We start from the raw sequence: 26,459 nt of genomic DNA, 5'->3' as shown, positions 1-26,459 counted from the left end.
ATGTGGAAGACTTACAGACCCCGACGGACAGACAAATCGAAACACAGCTCAATTAAGTAATTTACAGGACCGTTTATTTGAATATCTTTACACCCAAATCTGTACAAGCTGTACAAATGAAATTTCTTCATCATTTGTTCTTTTCTTCCCATCATGGTCCTGCAATGCATGAGCAAAACAACACACTCAACAAGGGGGAACAGTTTCCATGATGCCTGGAATATTATGTTGGAAACGATTAAGATACACATCAACAGAAATTCATATCCCTGTTGCGAATGTGTGCTGAGCTATTCTGCACTGCGTGGGTATGCATCTCAGACGCAGGGATAGAGACACAGCCTGACAGCCCTGTCAGACTGACAGGGGGACATAGAGACGGACACGTACTCAGACTGAGACAGAGACAGACAAGAGTAACACTGACACAGAGACGGGTTATTGAACTGACAAGGGGACACAGGCAACAGGTTCTCAGATTGCCACAGAAACGGACAGATCAGATGTCACACAGACAGAAACCAATGGACAGACAGTCAGGGTGATCTCAGACAGAGCCAGATGGAGAGGTACCGTACACAGTCTGTCTATCTCAGCAGCATGAACAGTCCGAACAGGAACAGCACAAACGACAGGACTCCTCCGACCATGCTCCACAGCTGGGACTCCTCTGGAATGTAAAATACAAAAATCCCTGCGATTACAGTGGCTCTCCGGAGGCTTGGTCAGGAAATGAGCTTCTTTAGATTGCAGGCTGACCCTTATGGGCCAGAATTCACCAAATCAGGACTGGACTATGTCATTGATCAACTATTAACTGGGAAATTGGAGAAAGAAAAAAAAACTTTCAGATTCTAATATATTTCTTAAAAAATAAAAGCAGTCATATCTATAAAAATGTGCATCAACCCAAAAGATTAAATTATTTACATTGTATTATAAAATTAGCTCAGGCTGACAGATGAAGGCACAGAGGTGGACACAGACAGGTACATATACAGCAAGAGAAATGATCAAAAAGACATACATGAAGATCAAGTTACACACTGAAACACTGACCGGGGGCGGAAACGGTGATACTGGCTGTGATTGGCTCAGAGAGAGAGTGGTGTGACACAATGCAGGAAAACGTAGCTCCAGTCAAATCTTCAGAGGGGGACACGGAGATGTAGGCAGAGAGAGAGTAGGTCCCGTCACTGTGCTGGCGGTGACTGGAGAAATAGACCCCATTTGAGATAGGGACAGGCTCAGAGGCAGATGGGGAGAGTGAGAACCACTCCACCTAAAAGAAAGAGGTGAAGGTGAGGTCTAATATAGACCCTAGAGACACTCCTCACACAGAGAGATTAATACAGACTCTAATATAGACCCTAGAGACACACCTCCCACACAGAGATTAATACAGACCCTAATGTAGATCCTAGAGACACTCCTCACACACAGAGACTTACACAGACACTAATATAGACCCTAGAAACAGACCTCACACACAGGGATTAATACAGACTCTAATATAGACCCTAGAGACACACCTCCCACACAGAGATTAATACAGACCCTAATGTAGATCCTAGAGACACTCCTCACACACAGAGACTTACACAGACACTAATATAGACCCTAGAGACACACCTCCCACACAGAGATTAATACAGACCCTAATGTAGATCCTAGAGACACTCCTCACACACAGAGACTTACACAGACACTAATATAGACCCTAGAAACAGACCTCACACACAGGGATTAATACAGACTCTAATATAGACCCTAGAGACACACCTCCCACACAGAGATTAATACAGACCCTAATGTAGATCCTAGAGACACTCCTCACACACAGAGATTAATACAGACCCTAATGTAGATCCTAGAGACACTCCTCACACACAGAGACTTACACAGACAACAATATAGACCCTAGAAACACACCTAACACACAGAGATTACTACAGACCCTAATGTAGACCCTAGAGACACACCTAACACAGAAAAATGTAGGTTCTTAAATAGATCTCAGAGACATACTTCAGGTGAATGGATACATGTCCTAAAACATACAGACTTAATCAATAAGACCTATAGAAGGGGAGAGTGTGAATTGGAACTACACAGAGAGAAAGAAGGAGCACGTTCAACTGACCTGAACATCCAAGGGGTAATAGTGGTCACAGTGACAGATCACCCTCTGAGGTGTATCATCCTGGAACACTAGCTGGTTTGGAGTGAGAGTGACTGAGGGGGTCTCTGGAGGATGGAGAGAGAAGGAGAGGACAAGGGCCCTTGTCACACATTAAAGGGGAACTGCGGTCCCAGTTTCTCAGACTGGCAATTAAGCGTCTGCAAGAAAATAAACTCATTGATGGTATCCCAAACTTCTACAAGTTCCGAATTAAGCACATAATCAGGAACTTTGTGAAAGGACTGTATTGGTGCCACGCTGTCAAGAGTTTGAGCGAATTTGCGACATGAAGCAGCCCTTCCTGCTCACTAGTCTCTGATGTAACGACATGTATGAGCGGATAAGTCCAGGCTGTGCAGCTGTCATTTCACCACAGAAATCTTCCAGCGCGATCTGCATGCAGCGTCAACAAGCACGTCGTATTTGTCAGCAAATCATCTCGAAACCGAGCGTAACATTTCTACTGGACTTTAAAGAGACGTATTCACAAGCCTGCTTGCCTACAATCTAATAGGGTCGCTTTTACAGGGCCGTCTCAGACCTCTTGCCTCCAGACACACTTGGGACTGAAAACACAGCTTGTAATTCCAGCAGCAATGCAGAGGGGATGTGCTCTCAGTAGTCCCGTCCGCAGCAACATTAACATTTTCTGTTTCTTACCGTTAATGCAGGCAATGGGCGGCAGAGAAATGATTCAATCAAGCAAATGCATTTCAGACAGAGCCTACCTTTCACACCAATATAGAGCGCTCAAGGAGCGAGAGACTTACTGGGAAGACGTGACAGTCACCCACCACACGGAGAGAGCGATGGGAGGAGACAGAACTAGGTGAGAACGCCACAGTGCGAGAGGCAGCAGAGTGTGAAAGAGAAGGAATAGAAGAAGTGAGAATGGGTGAGGGGGCAGAGAGGGGCAGAATGATTCTAGCATCCACCTGGTTAGCGAGCGGACTGCCCCCCCAGAGGAGCATGCAGGGACTGCAATCTCGTGAAGATCACAAACACCACTGAGAGAGAGAGACAAAGGAAAAGAGAGCCTGGTGGCCTGGGTGGGAAAATGAACCTGTGGGACAAACAGGAAGTCACACACACACACACAGCTGAACGGATGGGAACTCACGAGTGATGTGCAGTTGGATGACTTGCTGCGCTTGGTACACCCCGGAGCCGACGGTGCAGATATAGGTGCCCTCGTCTGCCACCTTCACATTGGTCAAAGTCAGGGATACATTTCCTTCTTCTAGCACGAGCCCTGGCTCCACACTCGCTCCCTCTCTCTCTGGATGGACTGTGGGCAAGGAATCGAACAAGCAGTCAGTGCCAGGGTAACAGTTTCAAACTACATTTCCCATGAGTGTGCAAGGCAAGCTCCCCTGCAGATTCCCATCATGTGACAGCTTTCCAAACTACAACACCCACAATGCATTAGGCCAGACCGGCAAGAGAAACTGCAGGACCCTGTGGGGAGTGTACTGTAGTACTGGATTGTACAGCTTGTTACTGAATACAGATATGCAGCTAAGGCTGTAACAAAATGTGCAAAAAGCAGCAGCTTGCAAAGTGGGGCTGATACTCTTTTACAGAGTTCCTGCATTGTTCAACCCTTTAAACATGTCCACAACTGTCAGCTACCAGTTAACATGGCAAAAAAGTTATATAAAATATCATTAACTGGAAGAAGACTTAGTCTGACTTCCTTACAAACCTGAATTGGATACAGCAGTAAGAAAATGTATGGATGTGATCAATAAAGTCTTATCTCTATCTCTCAGTCTTTAACATGACAACTATCATTCATATTAAACAACGCTCAACATTTTGTTCTTGTCACTGTTATTTCCACAGTGTGGTTCAGTGTGGTGCCATGAAACATGCTAGACAGGCTTGACACTAGGCTATAAGATTAAGGAAAAGTGACTGATCACAGAGATTGTCAAAGCAATTGGAAGAAACAGACAAACACAAGACAGAAAGGTCCAATAGGAAGGGGGATGATGTCATCCTCACCTGTTGGCTCCTCCCCTTCCCTCCCTGCTCTCAGCTGCAGGATTCTCCGCCCATGTCCCTTGTGCTGCAGTCGCCACTCCAGAGCCACTTCCTGTGAGGGAGTGGCCTCCTTGTAGCCACAGTCAATGAGCGCACTGCCCCCCAGAGGAGCAGTGAGGGACTGCAATCTCGTGAAGACCACAAACACCACTGAGAAAGAGAAAGAAAGAGAGAGAAGCTGATATTAGCACATTCATTGAATGGACAATTACATTAACACTGTGAAGGGAGGGGGACTGAAACACAGCAATACAGCTACATAAAAGAAAATAATTACCTAAAATTCCTGTGAGTCTAAAATTCAGCCATATCACCCTGCAACTCACAACTGGCAACCCACTGAAGCTAAGCAGGTGTGAGCCTGATCAGTACCTGGATAGGAGACCTCCTGGGAAAAACTAAGGTTGCTGCTGGAAGAGGTGTTAGTGCGGCCAGCAGGGGGCGCTCACCCTATGGTCCATGTGGGTCCTAATGCCCCAGTATAGTGACGGGGACACTATACTGTAAACAGGCGCCGTCCTTCAGATGAGACGTAAAACCGAGGTCCTGACTCTCTGTGGTCATTAAAAATCTCAGGGCGTTTCTCGAAAAAAGTAGGGGTGTAACCCCTGCGTCCTGGCCACATTTCCCATTGGCCCTTACCAATCATGGCCTCCTAATAATCCCCATCTATGAATTGGCTTCATTACTCTGCTCTCCTCCCCACTGATAGCTGGTGTGTGGTGAGCGTTCTGGTGCACTATGGCTGCCATCGCATCATCGAGGTGGATGCTGCACATTGGTGGTGGTGGAGGGGAGTCCCCATTACCTGAAAAGCACTATATAAGTGTAAGCAATTATTATTATTACTATTATTATTATAGTCTATGGGAAGCAACCATTTTGGCTCTAACCCTGCCCATGATGCGGCCTTGAGCCAAGATGGCTACTGAATACGGATTAACTGGAAGCCAGCCACACCTGGGCTTTGAATATAGGTACAGTGAAACTGGAAGGAATTTTTAAATGAGGGAAAAGAGCTGCCGGGATAGATTCCAGTGGCATTAGTCAGGCCCTGAGCAAGCCAGTTGAGTGGTTGTTGGCTCGCCTTGCCAGGCACAAGGAGAATAAGCAAGTCGCTGAGGAAGAAGTGGAGCAGCTTCCTAGATCCGTAGTGGAGGAGGAACAAGACAGCATTCAGTCCTTCTGGCCCATCTGGCAGTTAGTCCAAGGATCCAGGCTTCAACAACACAGCTGGGGAGCTGGTTCCAGACTCCTACCACTCTTTGGGGCTCTCCAAACTCCTTTGGATGTGGGTTGGTGGGCATCCTTTGATACTGTAGGAATCAGGTGAGCTAGACCTCGCAGAGTAGGTGTGGCAACAACAGTCTTTGTCTAGAAATCTGTGTTCGGTGAGAAAAGTTGGAAAGGAAGATCTGGAGGTTTGAGGAGTTGATGACTGAGATCTTGCAGGACTGGCCGGAAAGTGACCAACACCTGATTTTAGATCCCAGTTGGGGATCACCATACTTCTTTTCACAAATTGTGGCCGTAGAGACAGTAAGGAGGATTAAACATTCTGGGATTACTCACCTTCATTCAGGATGGTTCCGGATGGGCTCAGAGGCAGGTCCAGCTTCCTCTGCCTGAGGGGCCTGCCTCCATCCTCTTCCTGCTCTGCTGGGATTGGCTGAGTCCTCAGCACCAAAGTGAGGCTGACCCCACCTCCCTCCAGCTGCAGTGAACCAATGAAAAACGCATCCTCTGGAGACGGCTCTGTCCCTTCTGGACCCCGAGGGAAGTAGCGGCTAATCTCACAGGTCACTTCCTGTTCGTTGCAGTCAGCGTGCAGGAGCGAATCAGCTTCTGGGATCTCCAGTGATGTCACTGCAAGAGCCGAAAACTCGGTTTTAGGATCCCATATAAAACCTTTTTGCAATAGACCTGTCCTCCCTCAGGACGATTTGAAAATGGTTCCGTGTGTTTTAAGTTACTAACTTCAGATAATAGCCGTTGTACATTAAATCACGGTCCCGAGGTATTTTCGTGGTTTTGTAATTTATCATTGAATATGGAGGAAGGGAGAGGAAGCTCAACAGAGCTGCAGCCCAGTGTGTGATCACTTTTCACAGGACAGGAAAGCCAAGTCTGCCTGTGTTCAGTATTTGTGACCAGGCTGTGGTCACTGAGCCTGTCCTCTCTGGACAGCCAGGTCTGCCTGTGTCCAGTTTCTATGCCCAGGCTGTGGTCACCGAGTCTGTCCCCTCTGGAAATTGGAATTCCTTGGAAATGTGTTATCATTAAGCCTGAAATACTCCTGATGTGCCCTGCAGTTCAGATAGTTCCAGGCCTCTTACAGCATACAGACCTGTGTGGCTCCTGATGTCCCCCCCTCCCCAGTGTCCTGCTGATTACTGATCGACTCCCCCACTGACCTGTGGCCTCGAAGATCAGGTTCTCGGGATCGGGAGCCGGGGGGGCGAAGGGAGTGACGGTGTCGAGCGACTCGTCGGCTGTCACGGGCAGGTCGCGGAGAACTAGCGTGGCCTCGTCTCTGGTGAAGAGCGCCCCAGCCCCAGCCAGCCTTCCCCCCATACCCCCTCCCTCCTCCACGAGCGAGCACGCCAGCACCACATCCGCCACGGAGCCTGAGGGAGAAGGAATAATAAGAAGAATGTCATTTAGCCAAAGCGCTTTATACCATACGGTGTCGTGGGAAGCCGGAGCCTACCCAGCAAGCAACGAGCGCAAGGCAGGGTACACCCTGGATGGGACGCCAGTCCATCGCAGGGCAAGTCCAAGCCAGTCATACATGGGGACAGTTTGGAGGCCACGGTAAAGGCCGAGGGGGGAAATTTGGCCCTGACCCTAGGATAACTCCCTACTCTCTCAAGAAACACCCAGGGATCTTTAATGACCACAGAGAGTCAGGACCTCGGTTTAACATCTCATCCGAAAGACGGTGCCCTCTACAGCATAGTGTCCCCACCACTATACTGGGGCATTAAGACCCACACAGACCGCAGGTTGGGGACCCCCCAGCTGGTCCCAGTAACACCTCTTCCAGCAGCAACCATAGCTTCCCAGGAGGTCTCCCATCTGGGTATCAACCAGGATCAACCCTGCTGAGCTTCAGTGGGTAGCCAGTTGAGAGCTGCAGGGTGACATGGCTGCTGTAATAATAATAATAATAATAATAATAATAATAATAATAATAATAATAATAATAATAATAATAATAATTTCTTGCATATATAGTGCATTTCTAGACACTCCACTCAAAACACTTTACAGGTAATGGGGATCCCCACCACCCCCAGTGTTCAGCCCCACCTGGATGATGTGAAGGGAGCCATACTGCGCCAGTATGCTCCCCACAAACCAGCTATCAGAAGGGAGGAGAGCAGGGTGATGAAGCCAATTTGTTACTGATTAGCCAATTGATCTGAGGATCTCATCCAGCTGTTTCTGAAAAGAAACCAGGATACCAGCTTTGTCAAGACTGACTGAGCTCTGTGAAGCTGCCCCCCTACAAGCAGCACAATGAAACCCACTGCATTCGTTTGTGCTCCATCTGTGCCATTTGCTGCTGTTGAAGGTAGATTCTTAGGTGCTTTCGTTCCTAAGATATACTGCCTTCATTTAGCTGCAAATAATAATCGCTTACACTTATATAGCTCTTTTCTGGACACTCCACTCAAAGTGCTTTACAGGTAATGGGGACTCCCCTCCACCCCCACCGATGGTGTTGCACGACTCCCCCAAAAAAGAATCTGCTGTATCTTGGGAATGAAAACGCTTAGGGAGCTATCTTCAACTGCACTAATCATCACTGATGGAGTACAGACGAATACAGTGGGTGTCATTGTGCAGCTTGCTAGTTAACCACATGTCCTTAGAGCTCACAGACTGCATTCCCTGCTGGATGTTGATGGACCAGGAGATGGCGCCCATCAACAACGTTCACACCAAAGGCCCACGATGATGAGGGGGGAACACTGTGCTGTTGTAGATAGTTAAAAAAGGCCAAGAAGGGAATTTAGGGTCGGCACTCCTACAATCTGTCCTCCCTAAAGCTCCGTCTTAATTCAAATGGTGCGACTGTGTCGCTCTCTTCCCCCTGACGTGCAGTTCACTGGAAGGCTGAAGCCAGCCCCCCCCCCACATGCCTGCAGCACTTGGAAATCCCCGTGACACGAAAAGCGCTTGAAAGACATTCAAGGAGCGATTACACACGATGTGCATTAACATAAAGAAACGTGAGAATGGGATAAAGTGAGCGGTGTAGCGTAGCTACGCCAGGAGAGAGAAAGCGAGAGGCGGTCCCCGAGCCACAGACAGAGAGAAGGCATGTACTTTTATTACTATACTATATGTTCATAAAAGTCTCTCTTACCAGACACCGAAGACATCAGATGAGAAGCGAGGACCAATACCCCAAATGCCAGCCGCATCGCGCACTTAACAATAAAAACTAGCAGTAACAAACAGAACCCGTGAACCTGTTATCCTATAAATTTATCAATAAGGCGATTTTAAAACCAATATGCATTGCAGCAGCTTAGAAGTATATTAAAAACGGAGTACGAGAGAAACGGATTCGTTGAAGCTAACAAAATGCGTTCTAACGCGAACACGATTACTTTCGGTTTTGCTTCGATTTCGGAGCAGTTTGGTGACTCATTGGACTGTTATTATTTTTAAAAAGCTCTCCAAAGGTGTCACAAAACCCGCGACAAGGCAACGGTGATCACAATATCGATTACGCGTCGAGCATGATGGATATCGATGTGTTTTCCGGTGATCAGGTGGAGAGGTTGACATCGGGGCAGCAGCCGCACAAATTTCCCGTCCAAATCGAAAGTTGTGGCTGCTGGCGCCTCGTCCTATCAGAAATTTCTTCAGCCTGGGGCTCGTCACCAGTCACTCAGTGCTGTTCGATGGTTCATTTTATTTAAACGGAGCTGGTCGTTGTTACTCCCGAGCAGCAGAAATAAACTTGACATTCTTCGCAGCTATGCTTTTTTTTAAATAACGTAACTAGTTTTTGGATATTTTGATTGATCTATGATTCCTGACCAGGATACCCTTGAGTGATACACTGTTGTATAAGTACTACAGCACCTCATTAGGGAGCGAATTGATCACGGGCGATGAAGTGCTTCAACCAGTCGCCTATCAAATAGCAAGGCACTTCTCTACACAACTAACTACCCTGCCATGTGGTTGAAGCTGGTACCCTGGAGTTTGGGATCATTGGTTAATAACTGTTAAATGGGACAGATGATGGTTAAACGGTCTTCTCTTATTTGCAAATTTTTTATGGCCAACAGGTGTCATCTTGGGCTCGGAGATGAGTGAACATGCACATTATCCAAGCTCTACAAGAGGAAGGAGACAGGACCCTACAAACCTAGCGGAGAGCACGAGTCACAGATGTGCAGGTTGTGTCCCATCCTACAATGATCAGCCCAGATCTTCAGAAGGAAGTTACCTGTCATATGGACTCAGTAAAATGCCAGAGCGCCCACTGCGAGAAGCCATTGGCCTGATAACAGCTGTGCATGTTTTAACGTTCTTAGTGTAAAGTTTCTTTTGAGGCTCCGTTTGAATAAACTAGATGTTTTCCCAGATGGTTTATATGGAGATGAAAGACGTGTTGTTTTCAGGCAGCATCTCTCTTACCTGGAATCCCAATCTCGTCGGGGCTCAGGAGCTGAGCAAGACCGAGTCTGGGCCTCTGAGGAAATCGAGGCTGTGGCTGTAAGTGGTGGCAGTGCCCCAGAAGGGGGCGCTCTTTCCTGCAGACCAGAATTTCTGAACCCCAGAATGGTGACTGGAGACACTGTGCTGTCCTTTGCATAAAAATGAAGCCAAAGTTCTGATGGCTTATTCATTAAAGATCACATGCTTCTCTTAATAATAAAACAATCATGAATAATAATAATAATAATTTCTTACATTTATATAGCGCTTTTCTGGACACTCCACTCAAAGGACTTCACAGGTAATAGGGAATCCCCTCCACCACCACCAATGTGCAGCCCCACCTGGATGATGCAACAGCAGCCAAACTATGCCCATCCACTTACCTCATGCCAGCTCTTAGTGGGGAGGAGAACAGAGTGATGAAGCCAGTTCAGAGATGGGGATCATTAGGAGGCCATGACTGGTAAGGACAGTGGGGTAGCACCCCTACTCTTTTCGAGAAATGCCCCTCACTCTGCAGGGGGGTCCCAGCCTCCTCATCCTCTGGCCCGGAGGTCAGCCCTTAGCCAAGCAGGTTAAGCCAGATTTTGACTAAACGCTGCAGTACACTTAATTCTTGGGCTTGTTAGTCCCAGTGAACTCATAATAAGAAGTTAAAGCTATTTACAATAGGCCTGGAACTATGGTGTTGTAGGAGTAGACTGACTAGTGATGCGCTTGGTGATCCCCTTCAACAGTAATATGGGAAATTGCAACGTCTTGCCAGTGAGCAAAATGTGGAATTGGAGATGAGTTTGGGGAACAGGAAAGAGACCCCCCTATCAAATGACTTTCGGCCACCCCCACCCAATACTCTCCGTTCTTTGTTGCTGATGCAGACGGCCCGAGGTGTCAGACGTGCCTCACTGATCAAAAAGTAAGGGCTTCGAAATTCCATCACGACAGACGGACACACTGAGGTGCGAGATCTCTGCTCTTTGAGACTCTCAGCCCCATGGTGAGGGGATGAGGGTGGTCCTTTCCTGTGTCAGAGGAGAGAGCTCCACTGTGACCTCCTGGACAGCACCGATGGCCCTAGATCACACAACACCAGAGCAATAACACGGCATCCGACACCGGCACAGGAATGAGGGAGAACAGCACTCACAAAGCACAAGGCTTGCTCGTCCACACCATTTCTCCCAGTGATGGTTAATACTACATTTATTATATTAGATCTGCAATCATGCTGTGCAGTGTCTCTGCCAACACGCATGAACTCACACAAAACACCACTCCACAACAGCTTCCACTAAGGCTCACAAGAACGTGCCAAATAAAATTACAGTTAGCAAAGTACATCATATTAATATTTACAATGTATATACTATACACGTATAGATTTTGATGAAAAATACTTTTTTTCCACAATACCTTGTTTGTAGCCTAACTAGCAGAAATAGATCCCAATTCACAGCTCAGTGCCTGGTCCAAGGAATATTTGGAAGGAATAAGGAACACTACAAATTTATATTTCTCATCTCCCTCTCATTCTCTCTTGATTTCTGAGCGAGGAAATTGGGTCTTTTAGGATCTGTTTCAGTTAGATGTGCCTCAAGCGTCCTTATTGGACTCTGTACAAGTCTCTGACTTTGAGGTGTGTCCCTAGGGTGTATATTAGGGTCTAGGACCTGTCTTCTCCTGTCTTGCTATACTTCAGTGCTGTATCCATCCAGGTTTCTGATTCTCTGTAGCTCCATTAACGTCATTCTCCGCCCCTTCCTGGCCTGGTCTCCTCCCCTGTTGCCATCAGCAACCAGCTTCCCGACGGCCTCATCACATACCGGCAAATCCGAGTCTCTCTCTGCTGTCTGTGTCTCCTCGGGAAAACAGCGACTGAGAAGGGAGGAAGGGGGAATCGAGTTAATATGAGAGGGGTGTGTGGACAGTGCAGCACACCAGGCGTGTGCGAGAGAGAGAAAGATCGATCAATAAAATCATGTTGAGGAAACTACCTTAAATCATTACAGAGAGAAAGAGGGGAACTAATGCAGACTTTAGGGCAGAGACTGCACCTTGACACATCAAGAGGCAGGAAGACTGAGTAGTGCAGATACTTTGACTGGATTGTACAGTATAGATACACTCACCCGTACCTCTTCTCCGCCTGCTGCTGCTCCGCCCTCATCCCTCTCTCTCTTTTTCTCACTCCCGAGCCTCCTCTTCCAACACTGCCCCCCTCACTCCCCTCTTCCTTCTCATGTCCCCTTGCAGGGTCTCCTCCAAGAGGGGAGCCCTGGACAAACACCAGCTCCTCTCCTTCTGTCTCCTCCCCGTCCACTCCCTCTCCATCGCTGGGGGAAAGGGAGGAGGATGGGGAGGACGGGGGATAAGGAGAGGCAGAGAGGGGGCGGTCCCAGTCTCCCGGCTCCCTCCCTTCCCGCTGGCCATCCTTCCTCCCTCTCTCTCTCCCGTCTTCTCCCTTTCCTCCTTCCCGCTCCCTCTCTCGAGTTCTTGCTCGTTCCAGGATGTCCTCCAGGGAAAGGGTCCGTTTTGGCTTTGCACTCCCAAAATCCAAGGGGTCACTGATGGAGAGTTCTTTGACTGAGAAAGAGATGTCATCGTCCGATGTCCAAGAAAAATTAAAGTAAGGACCAGGCGCTGCCTGGACAGGTAGATCGGAGCTAGAGGCACTCCTCTGGGTCTTGAAACAGGGCGTTTGCTGGGATGGTGCGGATATCTGATTATTCCCGTTATCAGGATCCCCTTTCTCTCCTCCAGGAACAACTTTGGATATCCTGACAGGCCCATTCCCAGACACCTCCGTTTCGTTTTCAGTCCCTTCCTTCTCTATTTGGCTGAAGGTCTCCATTCTAGGGAGGATTTGTCTTTGGGTGTTTGGGACAGGCTTTTTTGTGGACAGCCCCGGGCTGCCTCCCCATTGGGACATGGAGTCGGAATCGGAGTTTGAGTCAGGCACGCCGAGCGCAGCTCTTAGAAACAAATACTCAGTCTTTCTGGAAGCCGTATGTCGCTGCACGTCAGACGTTTGGGTTGTAGGACGGGAGGGTCTACGCTGAGAAATCAAAGGTCGTCTCCTCCTCAGCTGGGGTGAAACGAGCTTCCTGGAAAATGTCCAGCTCTCTGTGATTTTACTCTGTGCCCGAAGATCTTCATCTCCCGATTGACTGCCTGGTGTGTCCCCTGTGAAATTGCTAGCTTCTGATTGGCTAACAGAGGTCACTGTGACTGGAATTCTGTCAAGCAACTGGTTGTCCCCAGATCCTGATTGGAGGGCTGAATTGTCCATAGTTCTGCCTAGCAACAAGGGATCATTGCCTATTGATTGGTTTGAAGCTTCCTCCGTATTCAACTTAGAGAATGGTGACAAGTCATGTTTTGTTTCAGAGTGTTTCCAAGTCACTCTTCTCTCTTTTCCATACGGAAACACAATTTCTGTGTCTTCCCACAGGTTTCTTTCACTGCCTGTCCTTGTTATACCTCTTGACATCAGTAGACTATTGTGTTCCCACTGGCTCCATTCTAAACTCAAAGGCATATTAGGCAACAAGACATTTCTTGCCTCCAACGAAATGCTGTTATTCCCTGTTTTTGTGTGCATATCTGTTGACAAGACTTTCTCAGACCCCAGTTGACTCCCTGAGGTCATTTCTACTCTTTTGCTGGGCAAGAATGTTCTCCCATTTTTTAATTGGCTCCCGCCATTGTCCAGACTCTGATTTCTGCCCGACGATGCAAAATCCCCGGTTTCTGACTGGCCAGTGGGCTCCCCTCTGTGTTTCTTTGCCTCGATCTCCTCTTCCTTCTCGTCCTCGGAGGATTGCACTGCATTGCCATGGGTTACCAGGGCTTCCTGTTGGTCCGGTTTTTTAGCCGTGTGATCCTGTAGCCACCTGAAGGTCTCCCTCTTTCTCATCTCTGCTAGAGAGTGCTGGCATGAGTAGAAAGGAGAAGGAGAGACGGGGACATTGATTTACAGGAGTGTTATATACAGTGTTTAACATACAGCGTTATATACAGTGTCCACAGTATGATATAAACAGTACACACTCTCAGAGATTCAGAAAGCATATGATATATTAAAAGGTGTAGTGTTTTATAGATAGTTTTCAATGTAACTGTGCAATTATATACAAAGTATGCTGTACACATAGTTCACTGTTCAGTGTTATAATAAGTGCACATTTTGTGTTATGTACAGCGCAGGGTGAGGTGTGTATCAACGACTGGGAATCTTCTACAGTACATGATATATGAAGGCAGTGCATACCTGTGCCAACTCAACTGCAGAGATCCACCGAGCACAGCTGTCAGCAGTGGGGGTGTAGACTGTATAGACAGCAACAGCACAGCCCAGATCACACAACTCTAACAACAGGAACGAGTCTGACAGAGAGAATCAGGGTTAGTACTGTAGGATTTTTCTATGTGTAGGATTTCTCTGCATGTTAGATTTGCTCTCTGTGTGAGATTGTCTTGTGTGAAGCACCTGCTGTACAAATACTTGTTGCTGCCTGTTGTTCACAGCTAGGCTGGACAAGCGTAATGTTGACTCAGATATATAGACATCTGTAGGAAGAATCAGAGGTTAACTCCTTAATTGATCCAAAACTGTGATCTTCTACCATGTAGGGTGCATAGAGGAGAGAATATAAAGTATAAAAGGTGCTTGTGCACAATGGTACTGCAGTGCAGGAACACTGAGAGACTGTTACATGCAGTACATTAAATTTGATAGTATGCACACTACACTCCAAGAACATAGTGAAATATGACCCTACTAATGGCATACTAAAGGACATTAACATTAAGAGCTGGACACAACACGTTAACTAGTGTACAGTTTTGACAATAAGAGGAACTGTAAATCACGAGTTACTGGTGTCACGGAGTGGCCTGCAGTGAGCATGCTCAATGGCGAGAGGGGGGCGGGTCACACGCAGGCGATTCGACTTCCTTTGCCGCTTAGTCAGCAGGAGAACATCTGAGAAGAGCAGGGCGACAACCTCCACCTGCACACACGGAGACACAACACAGTAACACAACCTCCACCGACACACACGTAGACACAACAGTAACTCAACCTTCACCTGCACACACGAAGACATGCACAGTAACACAACATCCACCTGGACATACAAACACAATCACACAACAGTCACGTAAAATATACATCACAGTAACACAGTACAGACGCAGCACAGTAAAACCAAACACAATCACAAGACAATATCACAACAATAGAAAAACTTCACAGCACACAATGACAACACAGCATAGCAACACAATTTTAAAATAGCACAATCAAATGAGTTTCAAACAGCATAATGACATTACAAATTTCACACACAACTTATACATTGGATGGTAAGGTAAAACACTGCACAGTAAACAAATACACGCACAACACACACAGACCTATTGCATGTAATAAATTAGCTCCTGGACATGCACAGACACAAATCATGCTGTGAACTCAAGCGTGCTTCTCTACCTGACAGATGGGAGACAACTTGTTTGTCAACCTACCTTGCTGTCCTTCTTCTCTTTGATTTTCAGAGTCTCTTCCAATAGGAGCTTCCGGATGTGTGTAGGTCCCACCCCCTTCATTGGGCGGGTCAGATCGATCTGGCAGAATTCTCTGACTTGCTGTGTGAAATGGAAAAAAATGCAAGGTGTGAACCATATATCAATAGGCATATACTGAATTGAGGAACCATGGTGAATCCTACAAGAAGATATAGTTATCCTGAATGGGGGAATTAGCAATGACTTATGACACTGGCCTAGCTCTTAGATCAATCTATCAAGGGTGCCGATACAATACTAAAACACTGGAGGATGGACAAGAGTCTGCACCCTTATCAATGGAGAGAATGGACAAAGCGAAATAGTGATCTGGATCCCAGGAGACCAAAAGCAACCAAGAAAGAAGACATCCACTATGATGGGATAATGCATTTTCTTAGAAGGGTTTGGCTCTTGGATAACAAAAGTCCAGAACAGTTTAGGAATGTGAAAATCCTGACGAAGGCATCAAGCAGTGTCAATTCAGGTAGAAGATGGCAGAAGTGATGATGAGGATGATATATGTCCAGTATACTGTACACACTTTCATGAAAATTGGAGCAGAAGGAGAGGACAATTTTATCTTCTTTTGTAATATACTGGAGACGCTGATCTCGGAATACTTTGCGAATCGCCTCAGCTACCCAGAATCTATCCCAGAACTAGAGGGTGAAAGATGGGACTACACAGTGGACAGAGTGAGTGAGAGACAGGACATACACAAAGGGACGATCAGTTATCAATAGGTACTGGATGGACAAGCCAGCACGTCTTTGGGAAGTGGGAGGATACAAGAGAAAACCAATGCAAACACAGAAGGTGCCTCCATCCAGAATCAGAACCAGGACCTGCTTTCTTCTCATCCGATCGGTGGGGGTATTTTCTCACACGCCACATGCAGACACGAACCGTGTCACGATGCGTAGTTTAGGACCCTGTGCAGGCGGTATAATCCGGAAGTGACTGGAAAAGGAACTACTGGGAAAACACGGTTAGGAGAGGAATGGAAAGGATGGCGGACAGGGGGAGGTGCCGACAGGGAATGCCGTTGCAAGGTGGGGAACGTTGGCAAACAAGTCCGAGGAAGTCCAAAAGGGAAACCGGGGCGCGGTCCATAATCCAAAGCCGGGAGGTCCATCCAAGACGAAGACAAGAATAAAAACAAGGAACAGGGACATGGAACCAGGAACTAGAAAGTTAAAAACAGAGTGACGAAGCCAGGCGCTCCGAGCCCCGGACTCAGCTGGTCAGGACGCCATTTCAGGGGCCGCGGACATGGGGCGACTTGATGCTAGGGGGGCCTCCGGGCGTCCGTCTCCCGGTGCAGAGCCCCGAGCTTCCGGACCACCGGGTTTAAATAATACGGTGGATCCAGAGACAGGTGAACGTGATGATGAAACAAAACACAAAAAGGGTCGGAGCGCCCTTCAGAGGAGAGACGACGATTGCGACACACTGTCTCGCGCACACTTACTCTCTCCACGTCCTCGCTGATCCTTTCCAGCAAGTCGTATCCCTCTATCCTGCTCGCCGTCTCATACAGACTACTCTGCTCGTCCATTGACTGCAGATAGCAGTTAACACTGTCCAGGAAGGAGCTGACGCTGTCCAGCTGGGAGACACAGAGACACAGGGCACTGGTCAGTCGAGGAGCACTGGCAGAGGGACAGACAGAGACTCGGTACTGTGCATCAGCAAGTGCTATATTCGCCAATCCTTGTGTAAAGCTGTAAACAGACCGATGCACAGATTGATACAAGCACACACAGACACACACAAGCTCTCCCAGGCAGACAGAGGGCCAGTCAGTACCATGCGCTGGACAGCCAGGCGAGTGTGAGCATGCTCTGTCCTCTTCAGGATGGCTTGTAGTAGCAGGGGGTACTTGGTGATGCGCTGGTGTGGTTTCGCCTGCATGTCTCCGAGTCGCATCCGCACAGCAAGCCTGTGGGACTCCACCCACTGAAAGACAAAGAGGGAGAGGGGTTCATACAGCTTACAGCCCACTGAGAGAGAGGGGTTCATACAGCACACAGCCCACTGAGAGGCAGAAAAAGTGATCACTATGCACACCTTGTGTTTATAATGACAGCAGCTGTGGTGTTTCAGACATTGACACACAGCAAGCAGAGGAAAGTCCAGTCTGACGCTGGGTAGTGAATAATAATAATAATAATTGCTTACACTTATATAGCGCTTTTCTGGACACTCCACTCAAAGCGCTTTACAGGTAATGGGGACTCCCCTCCACCACAACCAATGTGCAGCCCCACCTGGATGATGCGACGGCAGCCATAGTGCACCAGAACACTCCCCACACATCAGCTCTCAGTGGGGAGGAGAGCAGAGTGATGAAGCCAGTTCAGAGAGGGGGATTATTAGGAGGCCATGATTGGTAAGGGCCAATGGGAATTTTGGCCAGGACGCTGGGGTTACACCCCTCCTCTTTTCGAGAAACGCCCTGGGATTGTTAATGACCACAGAGAGTCAGGACCTCGGTTTTTTGTCTCATCTGAAGGATGGCGCCTGTTTGAAGGGAAGGAAAAAGGGTGAAGGGAGCGAGTGAGCGAGAGACGTACAGACATGAACATGTGGAAGCGAGGGTTGCTCTCAATCTGGCTCCTGGCAAATTCGGTCATGTTTTCCTCCTCCAAACAGTACTTCAGGTAGGGATGGAACCTTTCAGAGAACTGACACAGAGGAGAAAGAGGACAGAGGGTGAATGAGAGCTCAGAGAGAAAGGAGCTGTCTGACTGCATGCTGCAAAAGGAAGGGCTTAAATGTCTCAAAATGAGCTCTTTCCTTTTTTAGTGAGCTGTCATCACATCTTATACAGTATATAACCCACTCTGCACTTTAAACCTGCAAAGTAATGCTATGGTTTTGCTACAGAGGGATGTAAGAGCCTGAATAATAGAGGAATGCTCATTTTTATTTTTCAACACATGTGATTCAGATTCCTGGAGTCCTGGCTTGCTTAATAAAATCAGGTTGGAGTCAACTACGAAGAGGTCACAGTGAATTGGCTAATTAAGGAGTCATTACCGTAAGGAAGCCGTGCTGGAGCCACATGGGGTCAAAGGGCTTTCCCGTCAGCCGGACTTCCTGCAGCATTGGCGACATCACTTCCTGCCAGAAGGCACGGTGGGAACGAATGATGTCAGGAATGTTAGAGAAGAGGAGCTCGGGCCTGACCTGAGACAGAGAGAGGTGTCAACACTGAATTCAACAGATTCATGCAGACATTCTTATTGAGGACAAGATTAATTCCCATTGCATCACACTAAAGCCAGACATGTACACCAGACATTCTCAGGTCAAGACTTTGTGAAACAACAGTATCAGTCCTAAATGGGGAGGGTTAAAAGTATAGGTGGTAGAACTGACTTGGTCAGCCTCCTCTACTGCAGAAGTCTGCAGCCCTGGTCCTTATAGAGCCCCCAATCCACCAGATTGTGTTGGTCACCATTCACTCATCAATTTCTACAAGACCCCATACAGCCCACTAAGATAGAGTGGCCTGCTAAATTTAATATTAAAGACCATTTTGGACCAGAGTCCAAAGAAGACAGTGTTCTCTTAATTGAGCACATTAAGAGAACTTGATTCAGTCTACAAGTGTTGCCAAACCTTAGAAACAGGCGATCTATAAGAGCAACTGGATTGAGGATTTCCTGGACCAGATCACTGCGATACCAAGTCAAAGAACACACTGTCAATGAAGATTGTACCAGATAATCAAGAAGTACCATCACAGCATGGTTTCTATTGTCACGTTGGTAATGCCTTCACCTAACGTGTGTGATTGGGTCCTGCCGGAAAATTTATTTGGGAGCTCTGACCCGTGAGTGAGTGGTGAGACAGACAGATGGACGGACAAACAAAGACAGAGGCAGGGAGCGAAAGCTGGACACTGACCTCCAGGAGGTGTCCACTCAGATGCAGGTTCAGCAGACCGGCGATCACCAGCTGGACAATAATCGATAGGTATTTAATGGACCCCCATTAACACTATTACTTAGACAGAGAAGAATAGCAATAATAGCCATAACAATCTCTCACATCAGTGATGACTCGGAGTCTCTTCATGTAGCTCAGTTCTGTGTGGATCAGCTCCCACAGCGCCTCCTGCTGGTGTCTCTCCTTCTTAGACATCATCTGTAGAGATAGCAAGTAGTGAAAGATCAGTAACTCTGTTACATGATTCCCCTGCTGAGAGACAATATGCTAAAGACCTTTTCCCTGTCTCCCTTTCCACTTCACTGTCTTACTGGCTGAAACTCCATCCAGTACAGTTAAAGTACATAAGAAATGTATCTCTTTCTTGCTGCGGTCTCTGTTTCTTTGAGTCTCAGGAATCTACCTTAGGTGAGAATTTTTCCTGTGTCAGAAGTGTGTGGGTTTTTATGAGTGTTAAGTTCATGTGCAAGGTGTGTCTCTAGGGTCTATATTAGGGTATGTCTTAATTTCCATGTGTGAGGTGTGTTCCTAGGGTCAGTATTAATCTTTCCGCGTAAAGTGTGTCTCCAGGGATTATATTAAAATTTGCTGTGGTAATTGTATCTCTAGCCTATATAATGGTCTCTGTTCATCTGTCTTGGTTAGCTTTGTGTCAATATTAGCCTCTGTACTGATCCCTTTTTGTTAAGTGTGTCTCAATAGTCTAATTACTATGATATGTAAAACGTGTGCGTCTGTAATGTGGTTAGTATTACCATGTGATTGCTGACGATGTTAGTCCAGCTCTCCTCCAGTTTGATGGTAGTTTCATCTCCCACCTTAATTTCCCAGTGATCCCTCACCTCACCGGGCAGCTGTGGCAGGCCCTGAATACTGAAGGAGCTGAGCTTGTTCTGAAGGACCGCCAGCTGAGAGCGCTCCTGTAGAAGATACAGCCAGTAACCAACTGGACACTCGGGTATACTAACCCTGACTGACTGGACACTACAGCACAGTGACCCTGACTGACTGACTGGACACTACAGCACAGTGACCCTGACTGACTGACTGGACACTACAGCACAGTGACACTGACTGACTGGACACTATAGCACAGTGACACTGACTGACTGACTGGACACTACAGCACAGAGACACTGACTGACTGACTGGACACTACAGCACAGTGACACTGACTGACTGACTGGACACTACAGCACAGTGACCCTGACTGACTGACTGACTGACTGGACACTACAGCACAGTGACCCTGACTGACTGACTGGACACTACAGCACAGTGACCCTGACTGACTGGACACTACAGCACTGTGACCCTGACTGACTGACTGGACCCTACAGCACAGTGACCCTGAATGACTGACTGGACACTACGGCAAAGTACTGTTTGCTACTGGAGAGACAAATGCAATAATCACAAAGCAGTTGTTTTGATGGACAGAGGCAAAATGAGAGAGTATGTCTTCCCTTACCTCTGGAGACTGTGGTTTTTCATACTGAACCTGGCTGAAGAACCCACTGCGTAATGTTGTTCTGCTCTTGGTCTTGAACACTCCCTTGTGCTGTGTGGCATACTCTGGTATTCTCTTGTGCTTTCTCTTTTTCTAATTAGAAGAAGAAGAGGACGAGGAGGAAGAAGATGAAGAAGAATATAAAAATGGACTCCCCCAAACTCTTCACAGGCATAGAGTGCAAAACCATGTCACAGTGATTACAGTAAAAAAAGAGTGCCCCTGATTAATTACAGGTGTAGCAGAGAACTGCAGTTCCTAGCAGTAGTAGTACTTATCAGTTATAATAGCAACAGCATGACAAACAAGTATACCAGAAGCAGTAACACTTCAGTGAGAAACAGCTTGCCTAGAGGCCCTGTGTAGTGGGAGTTTTGCGCGTCACACAAACAGACTATTTTGCAAAAATGTTGGACTGTAGTCAGGTCTCCTCTTTTCACTCAGTCTTTCCTTCTTCATACGGGAGCACAATTCCATCGAGAATTTTCCACTGAAATTGTAGCTGTTTTTTTTTCTGAAACCCCACAGTTAATCCTGATGGATTTCTATGTTGTAGCACCAAAAAATAACCCTTTTTGGGCTTTGAGGATGTGTGGAGAGGAACGGATGACATTAACGACAAGGAAGACCTGACATCGAGTCCATTAGCTCTGCTTTGATCAGTGCGATTAGATGACGTGAGATCAGTGATCTTCTACACCAATTCATATTGGCAGCTCTTGTGCGGGGGACCTGGAGATGTAGTGATCACGGTTTTTAAAACTGTAATTAATGTGAGAAGAGAAATAGGAAAACAACAACAATGGTTTCTTCACACCGAATCTCAGCTGTATCCACCACCAATTTAACAATTTTAACAATTTTCTACTGTTAAAGTTCTTTTAACAGTAGAAAATTAATGGAGACTAGGGAGTGCATTGTTGTTTACATATACACATATATTGTAACTGTAGCTTGTTTCTAAGGTGAATCAGCAGACATTTACACGAAAGAAGAACACCATCAATAGTAAGAACAGGGATGAGAACAAGGAAAAGAATACATCAGACTCACCTGGTGTGCCAAAGTATTAAATTGGTTCTTCTCTCCTGATTTCTTCTTACTCAAGTGTGCAACTGCAGCCAGTCCCAAATCCACCTGATCCGGCTGTCTCTCTCCATCTGCCTCTGCTTGCACCTCTCCCTCTCTCTCCAAGACTCCCTCCCTGTCTCCTGACCCCGGACGTCTTTCTTTCTCCCCTTCCGTCTCCTCTCTCTGCAGGCTTCCCCCAACTTCCTGCACCTCTGGGGGCACCACTGTGACCTCACTTCCTGTCTCCAGCTTCTGTGCTTTTGGTGATTGACCAATCATTGTTGTTGCCATGGTAATACTCTTACATACAATGACAATGGCACACTAAGAGCAAGACTTCAGGTATTGGTCTGGTGAGAGAGAGCTTGCCCCCACTCTGCTCAGACAGCAGAGAGGGGGAACTGTGGCTGAAACAACGTTACCGTTTATCAGTTTGCATTGATGTTACATCCAGATAATGCCTAGTGTATCTTTACAATATCTATGTAGGAATGTCTACTGTATCTACATAGTTACATATAGCATCTAGTGGCAACATCACATACAGAATGAGGTCTAGCTACAGTGTTTGTTTACAGAGTTTTTCTGTCTTTATTTCGTGCTCCAAGCATGCTTTGTACTCAGGGCAGTGTGTGATGTCTCTTCCTGTGAAAACAATGATGACGTGTAAACACACTCAGTTACACATCGCAGTGCTCAGTAGAGCTCTAACACACTGAGTTACACAGCATCTGTGATAAATTTCCTACTGACAAGCCTCAACACTGGCAACAGCTAATTGGTACTCATTCCCGTGTGTCAGTTTAAATTGTACAAGAATCAGACTGAACATGTGGACAGGAGGGCACACAGTACTGTACCAGGATAAACCATGGAAATGCAATGGCACCTGTTATATAGGCCAGTGAATTCTTCCTGGCTTAACCTGACACATACTGTAACTCGGCTGATCGCAATGCGAAATCACAGCACTGCAAAACCATGAAAACCGTTTAAAGCTGCAAGTTTTCTCCTGCACAGGCAATCGTAATTACAAGCTACTGTGGCCTGTGGTGGCCCAGACCTGGAGGAGTTTGTTCTGATACATAACAGCGATCCTAGCAGACGATACAGACGTTCCGCGCAGTGGCACTGGGTACACTGTGTCTTGATAGAGTCTGGCACAGAGCACCAAGGCCAATGTCTTTCTCTGCCGTGGTCTAAATCTGCCTCAGGTCTTGGTAATATGAGGGTCCTTACCTGTAGCGGTACAGATGTCTCTCTGGTGGCCCAATCCAGATCTTCCAATGCTGATGTGGGTTAGTCCACGGCTGTCAGTATCGTCTGTCTTCCTTCCCCTCCTTAGTCCTCCCGCCCTGTCGGTCTGTGTGCTCGACTGGTTCTGCCAGACGAACCAGATCCTTAAATGGCACGTCTGCGTCAGGCGTGGATTCTCCCTGCTGTTTGTCTTGCGGTTGGTGTGTGCTTGTTCCCTTTGTGCCGGCTGTGATTTCTGAACCAAGGCCCCCCCCCCCCATCTGTGTTTCCCCGTCATGTCTCGGTCCTCATCCTGTTTCATATCGGTGTCTCTTGGATACAGGCACGGACCATAACCCACATTCCCACACGCAGGATAATCCCACAGAAAAAAACCCACACCCTCGCACTCAGACAGAATCACAGAACATAAGTCTCCCTCACTCTCAGACACGTATTTCCAGATAGTATAGCTCACACTGAGAAACAGTCACAGAGAAATCACAATGAGACCCAGGCAGAGAGAACTGGCACTCAGACACTTGCAGAGGGAAAAATCACAGACGAGACACAGAAAAACTCACTTCGAAAGAATCACAGAGGGGTTAGTCACTCTAAGACACACGCATGGGGTACAACTTGCACTCAGATGCACACACCCAGGACAAGTCACACCCTAGCACAACGATAACTAGGGAAAGACACACAGATACAGCCTGGCTCGTTTAAGAAAGGATCTCTTTCTTACTCAATACTGTGTACCTGTCACAGACTCTAGATCCTGCCAGCGACGAGGCTATCGGAAAGGCCGAGGAGCAGCTGCCTCTCATTAAGCAGCCGAGTTAATGAGTGTCCCAGGAATGTGGAAAGACGGCATAGCTGCCATTGCACTGAGCCACGGGGATACACCTAATAAGTCACTCTTCCCACCTCCCTCCCTCCCTTTAATCCCACTCTCAACTCTCCCATACTTTCTTCCTCCCTCCTCCATCCCACTCTCCCTCACTCACAGGTCTGCCGGTGTCCAGTTTTTACAGCGAGGCTGTGGTCACTCTCTGGACAGCCAGGTCTGTCTGTGTCCAGTTTCTCTGTCCAGACTGTGGTCACTGAGCCTGTCCTCTCTGGACAGCCAGGTCTGCCTGTGTCCAGTTTCTCTATCCAGGCTGTGGTCATTAAGCCAGTCCTCTCTGGACAGCCCAGTCTGCCTGTGTCCAGTTTCTATATCCAGGCTGTGGTCATTAAGCCTGTCCTCTCTGGACAGCCCAGTCTGCCTACTACAGTAAGTCTGTCTACTTCATCAAGCTTACAGTCTTGCGCTTTGCCAGGTTGAAGTGTATTTAGTAGGACCTGGTAACACTCTAGTTTGTGCTGTGCATGCAGGTGAAGTTACCTGTACTGTGTTCTAATCTGATGGACTATCCTGAAGTTAGTTTTTCCCAGGAGTCTCCCATCCAGGTACTGACCAGACCCACACCTGCTGAGCTTCAGTGCTTTGTCAGCTGTGAATTGCAGAGTGATATGGCTTCTTCCCCCATCTTGCTTAAACTCAACAAGAAAAGATTTCTCAAAATAAATTAGCCATACCATTCCTCTAAAGCTCCAACTCCTTTGAGCTTCTAACACATCTTTTTACACCACTAAAACCCATGTGAAAATCTTCAGATTCCAAACTAACGATGAGTGTCACAAGAGTACTTTTTACAGCAGCTGAGCTCTATTTACCAATGTATTGCTTCAGCTATGCTGCTGAAGCCGGGACCCCAGTTTCTTTCGAGAAGCACCTGGATAACATCCAGGGATCAATTGACTGCTAACGATCAAATGGTCTTGATAGCCCAAATGGGCTCCTTTCATTTGTTTTTTTGTTAGGTCTCTACAGCGGCCTCTAGAGGCAATTTCACTGTCATTGCAATTCTCCAATCCGCTAACTCCATCAGTCCAGGGCCGGATCTTGGTGTTCGCAGGCCCTGGGCACTTTCACTCCCAAATGTGCAAAAAGAGGGGTGAACGCCAATTGAATAACGTCGATTGACATGATGCACTTCAAACTATTCGAATGCTGAACCCCGCGAGTGATGGAGTGAGTCCAGCGGCCATCACTTCGATCCTTCCAGTGTCTAGAACAGCCGCTAGAGAGCGTGTGATTTGGAGCAGCTAGAGTCGATCACAAGCGTGTTGTTTCAGCTCGTTTTCTCGTTAGTCACTAGTGTTTCACTCCTCCGTTGGCCCTAAAAATGTCGTAGGCCCTCGGCCCTGTGCCTACAGTGCCTCATGGGAAATCCGGCACTGGACCAATCTGTGCATTTTCTGACCACTTCTTCCCTTTCGGCGTCAAGAGGGAATCGGAGCCTATCCTGGCAAGCAATGGGCACAAAGCAGGATCCATCTTAGATGGGTTGCCAGTCCATCACAGACCAGACACAGATATAATACACACACACTCAAACCAGGACCAATTTTCCCAGAAGCCAGTTAACCTACCAGTATGACTTTGGACTGTGGCGGGTGGGGGGAAGAGGGAGCCATAGCTAACGCCCAGGACCAAAGAGAGGAATTTGAGCAGGGCTTCAGCATCTCATTCCAGATCACGACGACCGGGGGCCCGCTGGCGTTTCTGGTCCGCTAGGCCTAGAGCTTCTCTTCCCGCTCCTGCCTCGTCATCGGATCGCCTCGGGGGTTCGGATGACCAATTCGAACTTGGGAAGGCTGTTTTTTTCCCCCAAAAACAGCTTTCAGGCCGGTTGGAGTTTTTGCCCATTCTTTTGACCTAAGGAGGCCTTTAACAAGCGGTAACTTAACCTTTCAGCCAAGCTTTCAGATTGCAAAATTATAAGACTATCTTACTGGTGCCAGGAATAACTTTGACAGAGCGACTCCTCCATACCCATTGTTTTTGTGTTAACACTTTTTGTCAATAATAATACACCTATTTAAGTCATGTTTGATCTGGTTTAAGGCATCTCAGGTGTCAATCCCCTGGAGGTTGTCCATAATCAACGAACCATCATGAAACCACCTGTGGCAGCGAGGGTTGATGGATCGATTGATTTTTTCCCATGATCAGGTCTGGGTGCTGCTTTGGTTCCGTGTAGCCCGAGGTGCTCTCGCTGCTCCAGGGCTGCTGTGATGTGTGGGGGGAATGCGTCTGGAAAAGTCAGGATCTCTTGTAGACTCGGTGCTTCCTGTTAGGACCCTGCT

At 47.4% G+C, this 26,459-nt stretch overlaps 2 protein-coding genes and 1 long non-coding RNA gene across 5 annotated transcripts; 1 reads left to right on the top strand and 2 right to left on the bottom strand.

Annotated features, from left to right (window-relative positions):
* Positions 1-57: 57 nt before the first annotated feature.
* tapbpl (TAP binding protein like) lies at positions 58-9,090 on the bottom strand. Its single transcript, XM_088619011.1, has 9 exons — positions 8,604-9,090; positions 6,643-6,855; positions 5,801-6,094; positions 4,190-4,378; positions 3,303-3,470; positions 2,144-2,247; positions 1,060-1,282; positions 579-670; positions 58-159 (listed from the first exon to the last, which is right to left on the bottom strand). Exons 1-8 carry the CDS (start codon positions 8,659-8,661, stop codon positions 588-590), a joined length of 1,332 nt encoding a protein of 443 aa, XP_088475137.1. The 5' UTR covers positions 8,662-9,090; the 3' UTR covers positions 58-159; positions 579-587.
* LOC148640876 (uncharacterized) lies at positions 8,408-9,840 on the top strand. The gene is made up of 2 exons (XR_015929948.1): positions 8,408-8,555; positions 9,541-9,840. It is a non-coding gene; the product is annotated as an uncharacterized LOC148640876 (long non-coding RNA).
* A 1,261-nt stretch (positions 9,841-11,101) lies between these two features.
* plekhg6 (pleckstrin homology and RhoGEF domain containing G6) lies at positions 11,102-24,145 on the bottom strand. 3 transcript variants are annotated; one of them, XM_088618994.1, is made up of 16 exons: positions 24,024-24,136; positions 23,265-23,406; positions 22,008-22,670; positions 20,916-21,047; positions 20,200-20,364; positions 19,547-19,642; positions 19,403-19,453; positions 18,530-18,679; positions 18,064-18,174; positions 17,297-17,446; positions 16,959-17,096; positions 15,446-15,565; positions 14,796-14,928; positions 14,187-14,302; positions 12,046-13,847; positions 11,102-11,791 (listed from the first exon to the last, which is right to left on the bottom strand). In XM_088618994.1, the coding sequence occupies exons 3-16, from the start codon at positions 22,314-22,316 to the stop codon at positions 11,605-11,607; spliced, it is 3,660 nt and encodes a 1,219-aa protein (XP_088475120.1). In that variant the 5' UTR covers positions 22,317-22,670; positions 23,265-23,406; positions 24,024-24,136; the 3' UTR covers positions 11,102-11,604. The 3 variants fall into 3 exon arrangements, with proteins under 3 accessions (XP_088475120.1, XP_088475119.1, XP_088475121.1); XM_088618993.1 differs by having other exon boundaries at positions 23,265-24,145; XM_088618995.1 differs by having other exon boundaries at positions 12,052-13,847; positions 23,265-24,145.
* Positions 24,146-26,459: the final 2,314 nt, after the last annotated feature.

Source organism: Lepisosteus platostomus, chromosome 25 (genome assembly GCF_059453375.1).
Source record: "Lepisosteus platostomus isolate fLepPlt1 chromosome 25, fLepPlt1.hap1, whole genome shotgun sequence".
Lineage (NCBI taxonomy): Eukaryota > Metazoa > Chordata > Actinopteri > Semionotiformes > Lepisosteidae > Lepisosteus > Lepisosteus platostomus.
The sequence above is the reverse complement of the archived record's forward strand: the minus strand, read 5'-3'. Positions and strand labels throughout refer to the sequence as shown.

Coding starts and splice junctions, on each gene's coding strand:
- plekhg6 (XM_088618993.1), bottom strand. CDS start 22,316: ATGGCAACAACAATGATTGGTCAATCACCAAAAGCACAGAAGCTGGAG. Junction 17,097..17,296: donor GCCTGGCTGTCCAGCGCATG/GTACTGACTGGC, acceptor TGTGTCTCCCAG/CTGGACAGCGTCAGCTCCTT. Junction 11,792..12,045: donor CAGGCGGAGAAGAGGTACGG/GTGAGTGTATCT, acceptor CTCCCTTCTCAG/TCGCTGTTTTCCCGAGGAGA.
- tapbpl (XM_088619011.1), bottom strand. CDS start 8,661: ATGCGGCTGGCATTTGGGGTATTGGTCCTCGCTTCTCATCTGATGTCT. Junction 4,379..5,800: donor CGGAACCATCCTGAATGAAG/GTGAGTAATCCC, acceptor TCTCTTTCTCAG/TGGTGTTTGTGGTCTTCACG. Junction 3,471..4,189: donor GGAAGGGGAGGAGCCAACAG/GTGAGGATGACA, acceptor CCTTGCCCACAG/TCCATCCAGAGAGAGAGGGA.